Here is a 19,107-nt window from a genome sequence, read left to right on the forward strand (position 1 = left end):
CATATAAAGTATATCTTCCATACCTCTGATTGTTTAGATGCGATTTTTTATATAAGTATGTAACTCCTCTATCGATGTATGCAGATGTATTCAAAAGCAGTAATCTGTCAAAGTAAAATTTGCAGATGTTCATGAAAGGTATGAAGCCTTCGGCATAGCCGAAGACAGCGCTGCTCTTACTTGTTTTTTTTTAATATTGCACAAATTTGGAAACTTGGATTTACACGGGACTTGTTAAAGAATAAACTATATTTTTATAAAAAATAACCAAAATTAAATATCTTTAATTGGACAGGCACATTGTACATAAATGAAGTACATAACAAAAAAAAACAAAAAATTTATATGTATAGTTAAAAAATAAAATAATCAAACCCATTTGGATTGATACCCATATATAATAACCCATATAACTTTTTAAATAATTTTAATATTTTGAATTTAATTTCTATTATGTGGCAAACCTTTTTTGAAAAATAAAACCGTATTGCACTTCTACATACCAATCTCGTCAATTCTCGGTGCAGATGTGGTGACGGTGGGTTAAATATTTTACGTAAACATCTCCGAACTCGATTATTTGCATTTGATTTTCTAACATCTGGCAACCCTTTTCAAGAACCAAAACCACGTAAAAGGAAAGCCTTTAATATATATATGTATATATATATATATGTGACACGTAAAGTTAAAAGGGACCTACGGTCAGAAAAAATCGGTTTTCACTTTTTCATCGACTCTTATAGTAAACGGGCCACTCTCTCCAATGCAATAAACCGCAGCTTTCTAGCTGCATTGGTTTTTTCACAATTTCACTTCAAAGTTAGGTACCTTCACACAAAAAAAGTACAAAAAAATCAAATCTGACAACCTATTCTGAAATTAATCAAATTCGCTTGAAACTCGTTACTCGGGGGTTTTCGAACATCGGATTAGTAATCACTGACCTCGTTTTCGGTGTCAATGACATATTTGAGTTTCACATGAATCCGAACAAATTTTAAATTTTATCCGCCATATTATATCCGCCATTTTGAATTAAAAAAAAAAAACATCGGATTCGTAATCAGTGACATCAAAAACCCCCGGGTAATGAGTTTCAAGCGATTCCGATCAATTTTTAAAAAAGTCATCCGCCATATTGGATCCGCCATTTCGAATTTTGGAAAACTAACATCGGATTCGTAATCAGCACCCCGATAACCCCAGAGTAACGAATTTCAATCCATTAAAACGTTCAGAAGCATCAAAATCAACCTGGTAAACTTCAAAGTCGTTTTTCTCGAAATCTTTTTTTCTGAGCGTAGGTCCCTTTTAACTTTACGAGTCACATATAAACATGTTTAACGCTTTAAGGGCCGTTAGCGTATCTGTGTTAAGCTATAGTTTATTTATTTATTTCATTTAACTACAGAAAATTCCATAGAATTACTTGAAAATAGATAAATTAACGCTCCTAAATCTCCGAACTCGATAAAGAAGTTTTAATTCAATAAAAGTCCCATATGATTATTATGAGAAGACGTAAATCATATTCGTCTTGAAATAAACGTCCCGAGAGACGACACAAAATAAAAACCCGATATAATTATTATGAGAAGACGTAAATAATATTCGTCTTGAAATAAACGTCCCGAGAGACGAAAAAAAATAAAAAGCCGATATAATTATTATAAGAAGACGTAAATAATATTCGTCTTGAAATAAACGTCCAGAGAGACGGATAAAAATAAAAAGCCCATATAATTATTATAAGAAGGCGTAAATAATATTCGTCTTGAAATAAACATCCCAAGAGACGAAAAAAATAAAAAAGCCCATATAATTATTATGAGAAGACGTAAATAATATTCGTCATGAAATAAACGTCCCGAAAGACGAAAAAATAAAAAAGTCCATATAATTATTATGAGAAGACGTAAATAATATTCGTCTTGAAATAAACGTCCAGAGAGACGAAAAAAAATAAAAAGCCCATATAATTATTATAAGACGTAAATAATATTCGTCTTGAAATAAATGTCCCGAGAGACGAAAAAAAATAAAAAGCCGATATAATTATTATGAGAAGACGTAAATAATATTCGTCTTGAAATAAACGTCCAGAGAGACGGATAAAAATAAAAAGCCCATATAATTATTATAAGAAGGCGTAAATAATATTCGTCTTGAAATAAACATCCCAAGAGACGAAAAAAATAAAAAAGCCCATATAATTATTATGAGAAGACGTAAATAATATTCGTCTTGAAATAATCGTCCCGCGAGACGAAAACAACTTTTCTATTGTTCAGTTCAGGCGTGCGCCTTGATATTGTCACACAAAGCGGAGGGACCTACAGTTTTACGCCGAATCCGAACGGCGTTGTATTTTTATGAGAAGCTGTTTTTCATGGCAGAAATACACTCGGAGCTTTGCCATTGCCTGCCGAGAAAAACCTTTTTCTAAATTTTTTGCGATGTTGCTTTGACCAGGGCTTGAACCCAGGTGCTGGTGAGTGAAAGCGCGCACTGCTTACCACTACACCACAGCGGCCGACATGTACCGATTCTATTANAGGGAGAATACACTTGAGAAATTTCGGGTGGATTCCATCAAAGCCAGTGGTATTGGATTTAATTGCAAGTATTGACTCAACAACGTCGCAGTCATCTACGCAAATAAAACTAAAGTTTGGGATGGAACTATCTGACCGGGTGGCATATCTGTCAGGACAGGCGCTAGTTTTGGGCAGATCCAAAAATTTGGTATTAAGCTCGTTTACATCAACACAATCGGAAGTTGAATTCTTCTTGCTGCTGATACCAATTTCGCAGACTTGTTTCCAGGTTTTCTTTGACCCTACAGCTAAGTTGAATCTCTTCTCATAGTACCTCATTTTAAGAGCCTTGATTTCTTTCCTGACTGCCTTCCTGAGTTTCTTATATTCAGAGTAAAAGACGTCACTTCTTAAGCATTTCCACTTTCGGTACGCGGAATTCCTCTCAGGGATTAATTTTTTAAGTCTCGATTGAACCAAGGGCGTTTGATACGTTTGACTTTTCTGGTAACTAGTGGCACGTGGCGATAAAAAAGAACGTTGATGTTTTCTTAGAGAAAGTTAATTTGGTCATCTGTCGATACCATATCCAGCACATATTCCCATGTTATAGAATCAACAGCATGTTCTAGTTGATCGTAGTTGATGCGCATGAAATCGCGATACGAGTAGCAGCCTTTGTCGGTAATGGGATCCAAGGTAAAATCGTATGTTAGATAAATTAAGTCATGTTTAGGAAAGTTGGGTACAGTGAGGTGATCATAAATCAGGATTTTTGATTCCATATTGACAAAAAATATATCTAAAAGAGTACTGCTTGTGCGCGTGAAGTGAGTAGGCATCGAATAATTGACCGTGAATAATCCAAGATTCAGCATAGAAAGTGAAAAGCTATTATCCATAAGGAAGTCGCAGTTGAAATCGCCAGATATGACTATATTGCGATAAGGTAACGTAAGCTCTTCAAGACATTCCATAAAGCAAGTAAAGTCAATCAGTTTGTTAGGTCTATATACACAGCCAATTAACATTTTATCATTCTTGGCAAGAATTTGCAAGAAAATATACTCGATGGCACTTGTATTAGTAGAGGTGCTGACTATTCTGCATGTTATTTTTAACGTACACAGCAACTCCCCCACCATGACCAATCCTATCTTGCCGGAAAAGTTTGTAGCCAATAACACCCACAAAATCATTACTGTGGCATGAGGTGAACATTGGTAAGCTCTGCGCATTGATATGGCAGAGTTTGAGTCCAATTTTTTTTTACCCAGAATTCTGATCATGCTGTGAGTATTGTCTCTGGTACAGCTGTAACTCTTTGAATCAGATGTCATTAAATAATAGCAAAAGTAATCGCACTTTTAAAACAAGCATTAAAAATAATATACATATTATCCGAAATAGGGTATACATATTTCTGCCAGTTGTGTACAAATATGAAAATATAAGGAGAAATAAAAGAGAGAAAGTAGAAACATAAGTACAAAAAATAGAGAATATAAAGTCAGAGGCTAAGGGTCTGATTATGCATACTTCGCATAGCTTCGCACAACCATTTTTACCAGTGCACTAAAAGTGTAACTTACGAAAATGTGAAGCAAAATCTAAACTCAACAGATCGCTAAGTTTTTAAAAGTTCTGCTAATTTCTGGGTAATGGAATACATACAAAGTACATACGAAATTACAGTTTGAAGTTTATGCGAAGTTGTGCGAAGTTATGCGAAGTATGCATAATCAGACCATAACATTATTGACATTATTGGCTGCTCTTGTAGTTAGTGGGCGCTACAATTGTATTGACGTCGTCAATTGTGTTCACTTTTACTGCTTCACTTTGCGGGCGAACTCTTACATGCACTTGCCCACGGAGCGAGAAAACAGTCATCAGTCGCTTGTGTCTCTTAAAGCTCAGTTAGTCAACGACGTAGCGTAAACGTAGGTTGACGTACGTAGCAGCATATCAAATTTACTGTTGATGGAGAGAGAAAGAAGCAACGGCAACGTCACCGCTATGCGGTGGTGAGTTTTAGTTAACATGCGAATCGCATAAGGTAGATCGTGTCTGCGTCAACCTACGTCTACGTTACGTCGTTGACTGTTTGAGCTTTTAAGCTCGATCGCATGCTGCATGACTTCACGATTATGCTTGGTCAGGCATTCGTGTATTGTCACATGACCATTAGCGTCAATTCCCAAATCACGGAGTGCAGGAGGTTTTCGCTTGGACTTGCAGTACCGAGCGTTTGCTCTGCATACGGAAGAGCGGTCGCTCGCAGAGCCAAGCTTTACAATAACAGGCGCGTCTTTGTTGTTCGCCTTCTTCAAGCGGAAAATTGCATGTATAGGGGGAGAGCTAATTTGTAGTGCGTTACACACATCGTTGCCACAGACACATTTTTTTCCTACCAAAATCTCCTACCATAACCAACCATAACCTACCAAACATTTTTTTGAGTTTCAATACTTTTTATTTCAATGTGAAATTTATTAAAAACATAGCTAACAAACCATTTAGTAAAACTAAAACACAGCTAGTACAATAAAAACAAATTAACTGCGTATAACGATTCATTTTACTGTACATACATACATATCGTCATTAGATATGAATAAACACGCGAGCTCAAAAGCTGACAGCGAAAAAAGACGCGTAAAAAAATTTCGGCGAAGAAGGACTCTTAACATATGCGAGGGCAAAGAAAGACGCGTTAACCTCTTTGACGGCGAAGAAAGGCGAAGAAAACTTATTTTCACGGTCAACTATGTTTGCGAGTATACGAATTCCCCAAAGAGTTTTTCCGGAACGATGTTGAATCCATGTTTACTCGTCTTTTTCCTTTTTTGACGCATCCTTTTTCGCCGTCAAAACACCCGAGTATCAAGTGACTATATTATTATTATTTCGCCGGAGATACCCGCGTTGCGACATAAGAAGATATATTGTGCTAAATCCTAATTGTAGGCTATTTAAAAAGCTCAGCACTTTGGATGATGCCATGTTCCAAATTTTAGATGGAGAAGACAATCCTTCTCCAAGGTGCATCTACTATTCATGCTTCGTGGATAGGCTCATATAATATACTCTGGGGTTTCCTTCACCGGCCCACAAAACCCTCAGTAAGTCCCTACAGAAAGACCCTCTATTTAATTCAATCGGTACGTTAACTTGCAGAGTGCTGTCAGGTAGCCAGTAAGACTTTTAAGTTCAAGGTATCTTTCGGAGTTCCTCCTGAAAAGTGCAGTAATTCCCAGGTCTGCAGTGTATCCTTTAGATGTACCGCAGAAAGGCTCGGAACCATGCAAACTCATTTAGGCTCCACTCTTTGCAAGACAGTCAGCCCTTTCGTTGCCTTCAAACCCTTCATGTGCCTGATCCCTCCACAGCGGTACGCTATTGTGGGCTCCCAGGTGGTTCAAGAGTTCACAAGCCTTGATGCCGTTCTAAAAGACTCTAAGGCTTCTAACGCTGCCTGAATATCTTACATAATATCTATTCTGGCCTCATTTTCCTTCTACGATAAAATTCGTGCACACAGACTTCGATTGCGAAGACCTCCGCCCAGAATATGGTTGGGTACAAGCGCATTGGCAGACTTTCCTGGAATCTTGGTCCAAGTACGCCATAAAGTATATATCGATGTTCGTATTGGATATTGGCAATAATAAGGGTATACGTTTGTACTGAGGTATCATGTTTGCGGCCGCCGTTATACGAACGCACCGGTGAAATATTCATGTAAAAAAAATTGCTAAAATGTTTGGAGATACATATTTTCTCTTTTTATAATTATAGCTCGTAGACCCGAAACCTAACAAAATCCAATCAAGCCTACCAACCTACCAAATGGAGAAAAACCTACCAGTTTTGGTAGGAAAAGCCCATGCTTGGCAACACTGGTTACACAGCTGAGAGAAAGTGGCACTTAAGTTCTCCTCTTTGAGCTGGGGGACACCTCTCAGAATGAGATCAGATGAAATTAGAGAGCTCTGCTCAGCTGTTAACTCACCGATCCGAAACTGGCTTATAATCAAGTTAAATATAGAAAAAACTAAACTCTATAGGCCTTATTCATAAAAAATAAAGTAGCTTTATAAAAAGTTTATAAATTGAAAAATGTATGAAAACGTCAATTTATAAAGCTCTTTAAACCTACTTTATTTTTTATGAATAAGGCCATAAATTTTTATAGGCATTTTTTATATAATAGAATTTGGGAAGAAATAAAATTTACAAAGGCTGCGTTTCTTTATACATTCCGGATAATCCCATTTCACAGCCGGAATAAACATAATGCTTTTGAAATATACGTTAACATATCATCAGGAACGTTCTAAAGAATAAGTAAACAAAAAAGTTTATTCCAAACGCGATGAGCAATTTCCAAGCAGTATCGTAGTTAGTCTCAGTCAAAGACATTTGATGCAGGTCGATATCATGATCAGCTGGAAGAGCCTTTTTTAGGTAATGAAATTTTTGTATTTCATTTAAGTCAGAATTAGTGTGAATTAATCTGTTATATGCATTATAGAATGACGGCCAGTCGGTGAATTTACCAGAGAACGTTGGAATGGGCAAATTTGGCATAGAAATCGAAGACATGCTATGTGTGGGAGGGTCGGGGGGCATAGGTGCGTTGGGTTTTAAAGGAAACAACTCGTCCTGGCGAACTGATATTTCACAGTATATGTCCTGGTATGTTTCATCAAATGCTGAATACACTTCAGTGGAGAGGTACGTGTGGTTAGAATCGATACGGGCGTGCGTCTCCTGAAAATCTGCTTGGAGCTGCTCGAGTCTCTTCAACCGTTGTGCAAAGTACGTTTTTGTTTTACGAGCTGTGCTGTCCTTTCGAAAATTGGTGAGCAGCTTCTTTAGCTCGTCTAAGCGATTAACCTGTACCCTAATGAGGTCTTCGCTGGGCATCTTGTTGCCTCTGTGATAACCTCAATAAGTTGAACAACCAAACGAAATTGCACCCACTCATCTTATTCTTTTCTTTGCCCCCTTAACTGTCCGGGCACTGCTGCGTTTTATATATGTATATCGGCTAACGGTCGCTGCGAATACTGCCAGGTTTACTGATTGTTGGATGCTTTCTTGTCGTCAACTGGAATTGAAGAGTTCCCCTCATGGGCCACCAAATGATTGTGCAAGTCTGTGCAATGACGAATTAAGTTAAATTCGGGGGTTCAATTCAAATCCATTTATTAGACAAATTGTACATAAAGTAGCGAGACGACAAAAATCCGTATATTTGACAAGAACTAAACTTGTTGACAATAATATCAGCGCTGAGCTGGCGAGAAAACCAAACCCAAAAAAAGAAAAACAAACAGTTTCTTGATTGACCGCTAATCGTCGATTCTGCTGAGCGGTAGAGAAAAGCGAATAAAATTACTTAAAGAATAATAGGGAAAGGAATTGTAATGACAGGTGTGCTGTTGTTGTTCGATGTTGAGAGAGCCAGCGTTTCCGAAACTGTCCATAGGGTTAGAATTGTAACATATTATTTGATGATTTGTAGGGTTGCAATTTTATAATTCTTTTATGCCTCACAGTGTCTGAATATCCTTCTATTTTAATTCGGCCGTAAATTAAATTAAATCCCGGGATCCCGAGGGCTTGATCCCGGGACTAAAAAAAAAAGGGCTCGGGACTCCCGAATTCTGGGAATAGATGCCTTAATACGCATACATTCTTAAGTACATAGCTGTTAGACGTGGCAAGTACGATTCCTTTTCAAAACTATATCAAACTCAAGAAATTCCAAAAGTGATTGCAGGAGAAGTTTCGAAAATCAAACTTTCCGATACTACTTTTTGTTTGTTCACAGGATGAATGCAGAGAATTGTACTTTTAACTACTTATGTTACCAGACATTTTTATGTTTATTATAAAATTGCAGATCTGAAAAACTTGTTAGAAATGCTAAAATGCGGACAAACACAGCCACAAAATGTCTAATGCTTTAATATTTAAATTAGTGTTGGGCAGTATCGATTCCAAAAGTACTCAGAACTCGATTCTCAAAAGGATCGACCGCACTCGATTTTTAAAAGTATCGATACTGAGTATTGCAAAGAACTCAGTACTCAAAAAACAACTCGAAATTACTCACTACTCACAAAAGAACTCGAAAGTACTCAGTAGTCCAAAATACAAAAACGACCAAAGAACTCGATCCTCAAAAGTACTCGATACTTCCCAACACAAATGTAAATAGTTCATATCAGGAGAATAAATTAATTACAAGTATTTTTTCAAAGATGTGATGCAAAATTTTTATAATTTTATACAAATTCGTCAAAAATCGTGTCACATGGCAGCAGTTGCAGCAAAAATGAAAATTTTTAGTGTAGCACAATATTTTTTTCAAAATTCGAGAATTCGGTATTTAGCCTTTCACTTTGGCTGAATTTCTTTATTCATTCTGAACGTTTGGAATAAACTTTTTTGTTTACTTATTCTTTAGAACGTTCCTGATGATATGTTAACGTATATTTCAAAAGCATTATGTTTATTCCGGCTGTGAAATGGTATTATCCGGAATGTATAAAGAAACGCAGCCTTTGTAAATTTTATTTCTTCCCAAATTCTATTATATAAAAAATGCCTATAAAAATATAGAGTTTAGTTTTTCTATATTTAACTTGATTATAAGCCAGTTTCGGATCGGTGAGTTAACAGCTGAGCAGAGCTCTCTAATTTCATCTGATCTCATTCTGAGAGGTGTCCCCCAGCTCAAAGAGGAGAACTTAAGTGCCACTTTCTCTCAGCTGTGTAACCAGTGTTGCCAAGCATGGGCTTTTCCTACCAAAACTGGTAGGTTTTTCTCCATTTGGTAGGTTGGTAGGCTTGATTGGATTTTGTTAGGTTTCGGGTCTACGCGCTATAATTATAAAAAGAGAAAATATGTATCTCCAAACATTTTAGCAATTTTTTTTACATGAATATTTCACCGGTGCGTTCGTATAACGGCGGCCGCAAACATGATACCTCAGTACAAACGTATACCCTTATTATTGCCAATATCCAATACGAACATCGATATATACTTGATGGCGTACTTGGACCAAGATTCCAGGAAAGTCTGCCAATGGGCTTGTACCCAACCATATTCTGGGCGGAGGTCTTCGCAATCGAAGTCTGTGTGCACGAATTTTATCGTAGAAGGAAAATGAGGCCAGAATAGATATTATGTAAGATATTCAGGCAGCGTTAGAAGCCTTAGAGTCTTTTAGAACGGCATCAAGGCTTGTGAACTCTTGAACCACCTGGGAGCCCACAATAGCGTACCGCTGTGGAGGGATCAGGCACATGAAGGGTTTGAAGGCAACGAAAGGGCTGACTGTCTTGCAAAGAGTGGAGCCTAAATGAGTTTGCATGGTTCCGAGCCTTTCTGCGGTTTAATAGTGGTTCAAATGAACGTTTGATTGGTTTAAGTGGTGACAAGCTATTAGTAAGTTTGCCATTTTGATTCATCAACTCGTACAACCTACAGCCATTTGGCGGCTTTAATTTATTTCAGTACGTCATACAGAGAGAGGCAGCTGCACTCTAAAACATTCTGCAGCAATGGCTTGCCGAGTGTTTTAAGCCTCATCCTTTCGAGGGCCGGACACTCGCACAGGAAGTGTTCGATTGTCTCTTTTGAGCTAGGGTCATCGCAACTGCGACAAAACCTGTTGAAGGGCAATCCAATTAATTCAATATGTACCCCACCGGGACAGAACCCTTTGCACACTGCAGTCAGTTTGTAGATATCTTCTTAGTTCATTCTTAAGAGAGCTTTGGAGCTTCTTGGGAATAAATATGCAGAAACAGGTATTTTTTGCAATATATGCAAAACTATGCATTTACTGCAAAATATGCAAAAATATGCACTAACGATTGAATGCCATTTTAAAGGAAATTTCATGATTCGTAAAGACCCTTAACCATTTCCGTTTGAAGATGCTCAATAAAAACTTGCATTTGCATGAGATTCCGAGCTTTACCATGTTAAACTATCGGTTGTGAAAATGTATACATTTCAGGAGAGCAAATAAATTGTTGTAAAAAATGTTGTTGACATTAGGAAAAAGTGTGGGATTCGACACTTTGTTAAAGCCAGTATCGTGTGCTTCTAAGAAGACTCTAATCGCATGCACAAGGTATCGTAATTGAAAAAGCATTTTCGCACATTCGATAGTTTGACGTGGTAGCGACGATATATTGTTCATGTTTAACCAAAACTTTCAAGTTTTTGCGTTCGCGTACGCAAAAAACTTGCAAAGTAGGGGAAATTGAGAGAGCAAATTGACATTCCATTTTGAGGTGGAGCAGTTTCTGCTGGAAAAATTTTTGCCAACAGCAATGTGCCAACAGGAAAACAGCTGATCAAAAACAGCTGGTTGGCATTTACGCAAATCACAAAATTGAATTTGATGGTTTGGAAGTTAAAAATTACAAAATGCGACTAATTAAACTTGTAAGAAGTAAGTAGTTATTTGTTAATCAATAAACTGTGTCAGTATAACACTTTGTGATGACTTTTCGTACGTTTTAAATTTTACACTTTTGAATGTAAACAAAAATTATATCAGCTGTTGTCTAACTTGCAAATTTCTGCGAATTTTCTGTTCGCGTCCTATTTTGGATATTTTTCTCTTGTGAGAGAACAGATGACATTTCGCCGGAATTCGGCAGTTGGATGTTTTTTACTGGCTGTAATATACTGTAATATATTATTTGATTATTAGGTGGGTTGCAATTTTATAATTCTTTTATGCCTCACAGTGTCTGAATTTCCTTCTATTTTAATTCGGCCGTAAATTAAATTATATCCCGGGATCCCGAGGGCTTGATCTCGGGACTCCCGAATTCCGGGAATAGATGCCTTAATACGCATACATTCTTAAGTACATAGCTGTTAGACGTGGCAAGTACGATTCCTTTTCAAAACTACGTCAAAATCAAGAAATTCCAAAAGTGATTGCAGGAGAAGTTTCGAAAATCAAACTTTCCGATACTACTTTTTGTTTGTTCACAGCATGAATGCAGAGAATTGTACTTTTAACTACTTATGTTACCAGACATTTTTATGCTTATTATAAAATTGCAGATATGAAAAACTTGTTAGAAATGCTAAAGTGCGCACAAACACAGCCACAAAATGTATAATGCTTTAATATTTAAATTAGTGTTGGGCAGTATCGATTCCAAAAGTACTCAGAACTCGATTCTCAAAAGGATCGACCGCACTCGATTTTTAAAAGTATCGATACTGAGTATTGCAAAGAACTCAGTATTCAAAAAAGAACTCGAAATTACTCACTACTCACAAAAGAACTCGAAAGTACTCAGTAGTCCAAAATACAAAAACGATACTTCCCAACACAAATTTAAATAGTTCATATCAGGAGAACAAATTAATTTCAAGTATTTTTTTTAATGATGTGATGCAAATGTTTTATAATTTTATACAAATTCGTTAGAAATCGTGTCACACGGCAGCAGTTGCAGCAAAAATGAAAATTTTTAGTGTAGCACAATATGTTTTTCAAAATTCGAGAATTCGGCTATTTAGCCTTTCACTTTGTAAATTTTAGTTTGAGATGAAATTCTATTATATAAAAAATGCCTATAAAAATGTAGAGTTTAGTTTTTTCTATATTTAACTTGATTATAAGCCAGTTTTGTCTCTTTAAGCGCTCGATATCAAAAATTATTTACGCGTAAAGGAGGCATGATTCAATAATAAAAGGTTTGCTTAGAAAACGGGTTTCTCGCTCCCTCTTGACAAAATCGGCGTCTTTAGCAAGGCACCGTGTGTGTGCAACCTGTTGTAAGACCCATTTGAGACACGTCAAGTCTTGCTTTCAAGTCTGCTCGGTTCGTTGGCGAAGGGGGTGAAAAAAGAGGGGAATGGTACATTCGTCTCACCTCCTTCGACTACGAACGAGCAGACTTGAAATCAAGTCTTGACGTGTCTGAAAAGGGTCTAAGGAAGTGTCAAAACTCTAATCATTAGCAAGGCACCGTGTGTGTGTGCAACCTTTTGTAAGGAAGTGTCAAAACTCTAATGTCACTAGTGAGCAAACCTTTAATTACACTGTACAGCAGTTATTGAACAAACCCAACCTTTTTTAAGAGATTGGGTCATAATTTAAAAATCAGTTTCCCCGTTTTTCGAAGTTAGCCTCCGAAATCGAGATATGGGCCTTCGAAGTTCGAAATTGGACCTTTGGTAAAAAATTGATTTATTATTGCATGTGAACAACTAAAAAAGTAAAAACACAGACGCCTTTTGCTCTTTTTTAAACGTAATATATTTTTTTTGTGCAAGCTTATATTACAGGTGCTATAAGGAGTCCAAAATCAATTCAAAACTTTTTGAAACATTTTTTTTTTTAATTTTTCGAAGATCTGACATTTGACTCCTTATAGCACCTGTAATATAAATTTGCACAAAAAAAAAAGTTACATTCCGTTTAAATAAGAGCAAGCCGGACCACGTCTATATTTTCACTTTTTTAATTAAAAATAATTTTTTATCAAAGGTCCAATTTCGAACTTCGACGGCCCATATATCGATTTCGGAGGTTAACTTCGAAACACAAAGAAATCACTTTTTTACTTATGAGTCAATCTCTTCAAAAAAAGCGGTTTGGACAATACCCAGAAAAAAAGTTGATTATGCCGTATAGTGTTATTGAATCATGTAAATGAGGTACGCTTTTAAAGTCTTTTAAATATTACTAAGATTTTTCTGACTTAAGAATAAGTGTTGGTTTGCAATTTGCAAAAACATCAATGTTGAGAAAAAAACATCGATGTTTCTCCAGCTCGACTGGCTGTATACACGCAAGGTAGAAAAAGCGCTTGCTTGCCACGTCTAACCGCACTTTTAAATACATACATATAACACAGATACTTTTTTCCTGAATTTCGAGCCTTCGAAAATAACTGGACTATGAGAGATTAAAAATTATGGCTAGCGATGAAATGTGTAGTGGCCGCTGTGGTGTAGTGGTAAGCAGTGCGCGCCTCCACTCCGCAGGGCCTGGGTTCAAGCCCTGGCCAAAGCTACATCGAATAAATATAGAAAATAGGTTTTTTATTAACAGCGGTCGCCCCTCGGCAGGCAATGAAAAACCTTCGAGTGTATTTCTGCAATGAAACACAGCTTCCCATAAAAATACAATCGCCATTCAGAGTCGGCGTAAAATTATAGGTCCCTCCCCTTGGTGTGACAACACCAAGGCGCCGCCAAAAATCGGAGGAGAAGCTCGGCCAAACACTAACATATTTGTAAGCACCAATATATTATTATTATTATGTATATTATATGTATGTATGTACATATTTGTAAGAAGAAAGAACGGAAGTTTTTATGTTGCAATCCCAATACATGCATATAGAACTTATTTCTTAGATTATTATTTTTTGTGTCTAAGCAAACAACTTAAGTAATTGTATTAGATTTAGGCATATACATATGTATGTGCATGTGTATAGAAAAACATTTGCTTTTTAAAGGGAGAGAGGGCGAAAGATTAATAAAATTACCTGACAATATCATCCTTTTGAGAGCCTCGAAAAGCTGGGCCAACATTCATTTTGCGCTCTTGGTGGTGATGCGATTTTCTACCAAAGGACGAACTATTTCTATGCGAACTGTCTTCTGATATATCATCAAACGCGGGTGGAGGCGTTGAACTGCAAGAAGGTGTTGAGCCTAGCGATACATGAAAATAATGGGTTAATCAAATAAACTTGAAACTAGCGGGAGCATATGAATAAAAAATTGAATGCATAAAAAGCGAGGAAGTGATTTGCATGGGAGGCGGGAGGAGAATAGGAATGGACAAGCAGTTCAAAAGTTGCAGTCGTGTAGTTTATAGTCGACTTTTTAATTGTCGTATATCTTTGAACAAAATTAACAGACGTGTTTTATTTTCCGCTTTTGACTGCCGGACACCTCTGCGTTATCGCTCTGACTCTCTACTGATGTCGGGATCGCGGGAGGTGGACGCATTTTGCGTGGTCTAAATGTTGTTTCCATTTCTTTTTTAACCTCTACAAAAGTATTCACTGAGTGTAAAAGATTTTCTTCGTGATCATCTTCAAAACGGTCATCGCGTAGAGCCATGTCAGCGTATTGAAACATACGCTGGTGCTTGGTGCTTTTTTGTGGTGACCTTCGAAAATTTTTAGTACTATTTGCTGCACTGATGAGTGGAATTTCTGGTGGTTCCGGCTCTACAGGCGGAAAATTGTAAACAATCGAACCAATCGAAGGACGCCCAGCGCGGGATATAATACTATTTTGGCGTTGAAACATGTCGACGCGGTGCAGTAAATTGTACCGATAGGACTTATGTGATCGCACCTCTGACCGAGCCGTAGAGTACGTCGATTTAATAGATTCACTTGGTGCAATTGAGCGACAAGCTTTGCGATGTTTCGTTGGCGATTGCATTGATTCTGGACTGTGTATAATAGGGCGTGATGCCTTTCGATTCAAAGCCGACATTGGAAGCTGAGGCGGTGGCGGCACTGGCGGCGGCATGTCAATATCAAACAAATCATGCAATTCCAGCCAATCTTGTACATTACTCGGTGATCGTCGCTCTCCAAAACGAGGCTGTGGCTTCTCATTGACCTGCAATGTGTTGGGAGCACTGGAGGATGTCTGTTTTGTTCTTATTTTTTTAAAGATTGTTTCTATAGGTGGCGAGACGCTCTTAACGGGAAGGTACATTTTGTCTGATGGTTTGATGTTCTTTTCATTGCGGTTGCCGTTGGAATATGTACCTGTATTGGAAATGGTGCGAGCCACTTCGTTGTGACCATCACTTTTCTTCCGACGCGGTGAACTTCTCGGTGGTACTGGCGGAGGGACCTTGGATTTCGCTACGCCTCCACCGGCATATTGAACAGATAACCGCGGACCCACCATAGGTGCTGCAGTAGTCCCAGAAGCAGTCGATGTAGCTGGTTTGGCCACATCTGTTCCAGAAGACAGGAGCCCGGGTGATGTCTTACTGAGTTGTGTGTGCGTCTTGACGCCGGAAGTATGAGAAATGTGTAATGGATAAGCATGCGTTGGGCGATGCTCGAAGGTGAATTCCGCTGTGATAAAAGGATTATTGAAATTCGTTTGGGCTCTAGTTAAAGGCTTTATGGGTATACTCACATCGATTATCATTCTCATTATCAATAGACCGCTGTATTGCTTTTGATAAACTTTTTCTCTTTGAGGGAGAGTGCTTGAGAGCTACAGTGAACAAAACAATAATAATATAACATATTACGCGTTAGCTAAAGAAAAACATTGTATTTATGTGTACATATGCAGATACCTACCTATGTAACTAGTTACCAAGGTACGAAATTTTCTGTGGTTTCCTTTTATTTCGGGTAGATCCACTTTTGTTGCAAGAAAGCAATGAAATTATTTCTAAAATCCGTTGATGCTGAATATAAAAAATAAACTTACGTGACGGTATTTTTCGAAACACAGTTTTGGCCATAAAATTTTGGAACCTTTGAGCGTAGAATGACGGTCGGCACACTGATACAGTGTCCTAGAATTGTAAATAATTAAATAAAACCGGTTGCTGAGATACATATATTTTCGTAGGTATGCTATAATAAGTGGACGGAGCACGCCCATTTTCCGAAATTTGTAATAATCTAGTTTATTTCTAGGAGGTTATTTTTAATATAAATTTTAAGTAAGTTGGCCTTCGTAGTTTCGGTAAGTCGGTGTGGTTATTGATCGATTTTGCCCATGTGAATACCATACCTAACGTGACCAACTATTTCATATCTCAAAGAAGTACAGCTTAGGTTGGGTTAAGTTAATGCCGCGAGCCGATTACGGAATTTCGAATGCGGCTAATTTCGATCTCTGAGAGCCAAAATGCTTCCAACATAGCCTCGCGATAATTGGGCAGTCTAAAAGAAAGAGTGGAGATGATTACATTTCATATTCCTCTTGGAAGCTGATACAAAAGAATCAGTTGAAATTTCTAGTCTCTCCGCATGAATACCAATCGCGCAATAGCCTGTCAGAACCCCTATCACTAGCCCTTGAGAGGTAACGTGTTTTAAAGTGCCCTATAAAAACATTTGCTTCAGCAGAGAAACGTCTTCATTTCCTTTTTTATGTTGCAAAAGGACCCGGTTTTCCTCATCCTAATATCCGCAGGCGCTGTGTTCAACACATGTATGTTAAGCGTCAGTGTGAGTGTGGTTCCTAATGCTCCGCTAATTCATGTTTTACAAGTGTGGCCTTCTCTAGTGAGTTCCACCTAACCAGGACTCCTTGAAACAATATCGACTTAAATCTGTTTTCCCAGAGCTTATGAATTAATTTGGATGAGAGACCCCACCTTTTACCGATAGCTCCCCTACAACAATACAAGGCAGCCGACACCTTTCCAACCCTTTCCTCAATATTAGGCTTCCACGACGGCCGCCGTTTATCGCCCCTAGTTACGTGGTTCAGGTAACCTTGAGCCAGATCAAAAAAGGTGTATAGAAATCGTACCTTAACCAAAAGTTCCACATCATCTACATAGGCGATCACCCGACAGCCCACTTTTTCTAGTTCCTCTAGAAGGTCGTTTACAACCGCAATCCAGAGCAAGGGAGAGAGAACACCACCTTGTGGAGTGCTCCTATTGACTCTGCAGACGCTGTAGATAAGCCTTATTAAGTTGGTTTCCGCCCCCAGATTATGAATATACTTTACTATTGCCTCTGGAGTGACATTGTTGCAGGCCCCCTCGATATCGAAGAAGGTCCCTACTCTATAATATTCATGCGTGAAGGCTTCCTCTGACCACTTCACCGACCTTTTCTTGCAATAACCATATTCAGCTCTTGAAAGACAGTCACAAGGAATCGCGTTTCTTAAACATGAGAGCCTTTTCCGGCCTTCGGGATGAACGCAACACTGACCACCCTCCAAGCCTTTGGGATGTACCCGGTCCTCACGCAGTTCGCATAAATAGGATCCAACCAATTGCACGACACCTTTAGAGCCTTTTGCAGCTGCGCAGGTATGATGCCATCGGTCCCCGGCGACTTTAATGGTTTGAACGGATACGTTGGACGTATATAACCGTTATATGGGAAAAGTGCTTAGATTTTGTCGGACTTAAAAAAAAAGTCAAAACATTGCCTTGATGGATTAAAGGCAATAATATATAGAACCAATTTTGGCAGAAATTGATAAAGTGGTTATATTAAAATACTTATAATAAGGAGGCATTGCCACGTCGATTTTTTTTCTCAATTGTTATCCTGTGTAGAAGGAGAGAAAGGCAGACAAAACTGGCTTAGTCGATTTCTTTTTTATTCTGAGCATTTTGTGGCTGTTAAAAAACGTCCTAAAAAATGCTCTCGGGTCTTGCATTATGTTTTAACATTTAATTTCGCTCGGACATTTATTTTAATATTTTTTCCACTTTTTTGAAAACTACTTAGGCCGGGACATGAAAACTTCAGTAGGCCATAAAATAAAAACACGAGCCAAAGTGTGTTTTATTACTGGATAGGTATACTTTCAAAAATATTAACAAAGTCAGGGCTGGTTTCGACCGTCGCACAGCGTAATCTGTGTTTGGGAGACGTATGCCTTTTAAAATCTTCGCGCACTTTTTCGGGAAATGAAGAATGATATCGGTGTTTTTCCCCTTTTATTTCAGGAAAGTTTCTAAGTAAAATATCAGCTAATAATAAACAAGTATTTGAGGAATCCATATCTGTAAAAATAAGTTTCATAAAATTGCTATTACCGTTAAATTAAGGTAAGGGGGGGAGGGGGGGGGGATTGGTCAATAATCGACCTAGGTTATTGAGAAGTTAAAAATAACACTTCAACCCTATATTTATTTTATTGTCGATTTGTGAAAATACTTTTCACTTGACGATAACGCAGAACAAAAATTGATCCCTTGCTAAGAATTGGGATAAAGATTTTGAGTAGAGGAGGCAGGGATTACCCTTTACTACGAGATAAACTATTTATTAAGGACTCTGCTCGAGCTGCCGTAGCCTACTGTACAATGATATGGGATCTATCAAGGGCGCAGTAGGCGTGCTTAGCCAATCTTCTTCTTCTTTTTTGGCGCTGTAACCGCGTAAGCGATTTTGGATTTTTTTTCAGCAAAGCACGCCAGTCGTTTCTCCTCTGTGCCAGCTGACCCAATGGGAAACGCCAAGTGAAGCCAAGTCCTTCTCCACCTGATCTTTCTACCGCAGTGGGGGCCTCCCTCTTCCTCTGCTACCACCAGCGGGTTCCGAGTTGAATACTTTCAGAGCTGGAGCGTCGGTGTCCATTCGAACGACATGGCCAAGCCAGCGGAGCCGCTGTATTTTAATTCGCTCCACTAGTCCATGACGTTGTAAAGCTCATACAGCTCATCGTTCCATCGTCTGCGTACTCGCCGTTGCCAACGCGTAAAGGCCCGTAAATCTTCCGCAAAATCCTTTCTCTCAAACACCCCAAGAGCCGCCTCATCGGATGTTGTCATTGTCCATGCTTCTGCGCCATATACCAGCA

General features: G+C 38.2%; 1 protein-coding gene across 2 annotated transcripts in view; it reads right to left on the reverse strand.

Annotated features, from left to right (window-relative positions):
• The window catches only part of PIP5K59B (Phosphatidylinositol 4-phosphate 5-kinase 59B), a 41,397-nt gene that overhangs the window by 9,454 nt on the left and 12,836 nt on the right, over positions 1 to 19,107 (reverse strand). For both annotated transcript variants that reach the window (XM_017613188.1, XM_017613189.1), the window contains exons 9-13: positions 16,033 to 16,120; positions 15,900 to 15,962; positions 15,730 to 15,810; positions 15,348 to 15,665; positions 14,100 to 14,268 (exon numbers count right to left, since the gene is read on the reverse strand). In XM_017613188.1, the coding sequence (XP_017468677.1) occupies positions 14,100 to 14,268; positions 15,348 to 15,665; positions 15,730 to 15,810; positions 15,900 to 15,962; positions 16,033 to 16,120 (719 nt within the window). The remainder of the gene's footprint in view (positions 1 to 14,099; positions 14,269 to 15,347; positions 15,666 to 15,729; positions 15,811 to 15,899; positions 15,963 to 16,032; positions 16,121 to 19,107) is intronic.

This window comes from Rhagoletis zephyria, unplaced genomic scaffold (genome assembly GCF_001687245.7).
Source record: "Rhagoletis zephyria isolate East Lansing unplaced genomic scaffold, Rhagoletis_zephyria_1.1 Rzeph_scaffold_00624, whole genome shotgun sequence".
Taxonomy (NCBI): Eukaryota; Metazoa; Arthropoda; class Insecta; order Diptera; family Tephritidae; genus Rhagoletis; species Rhagoletis zephyria.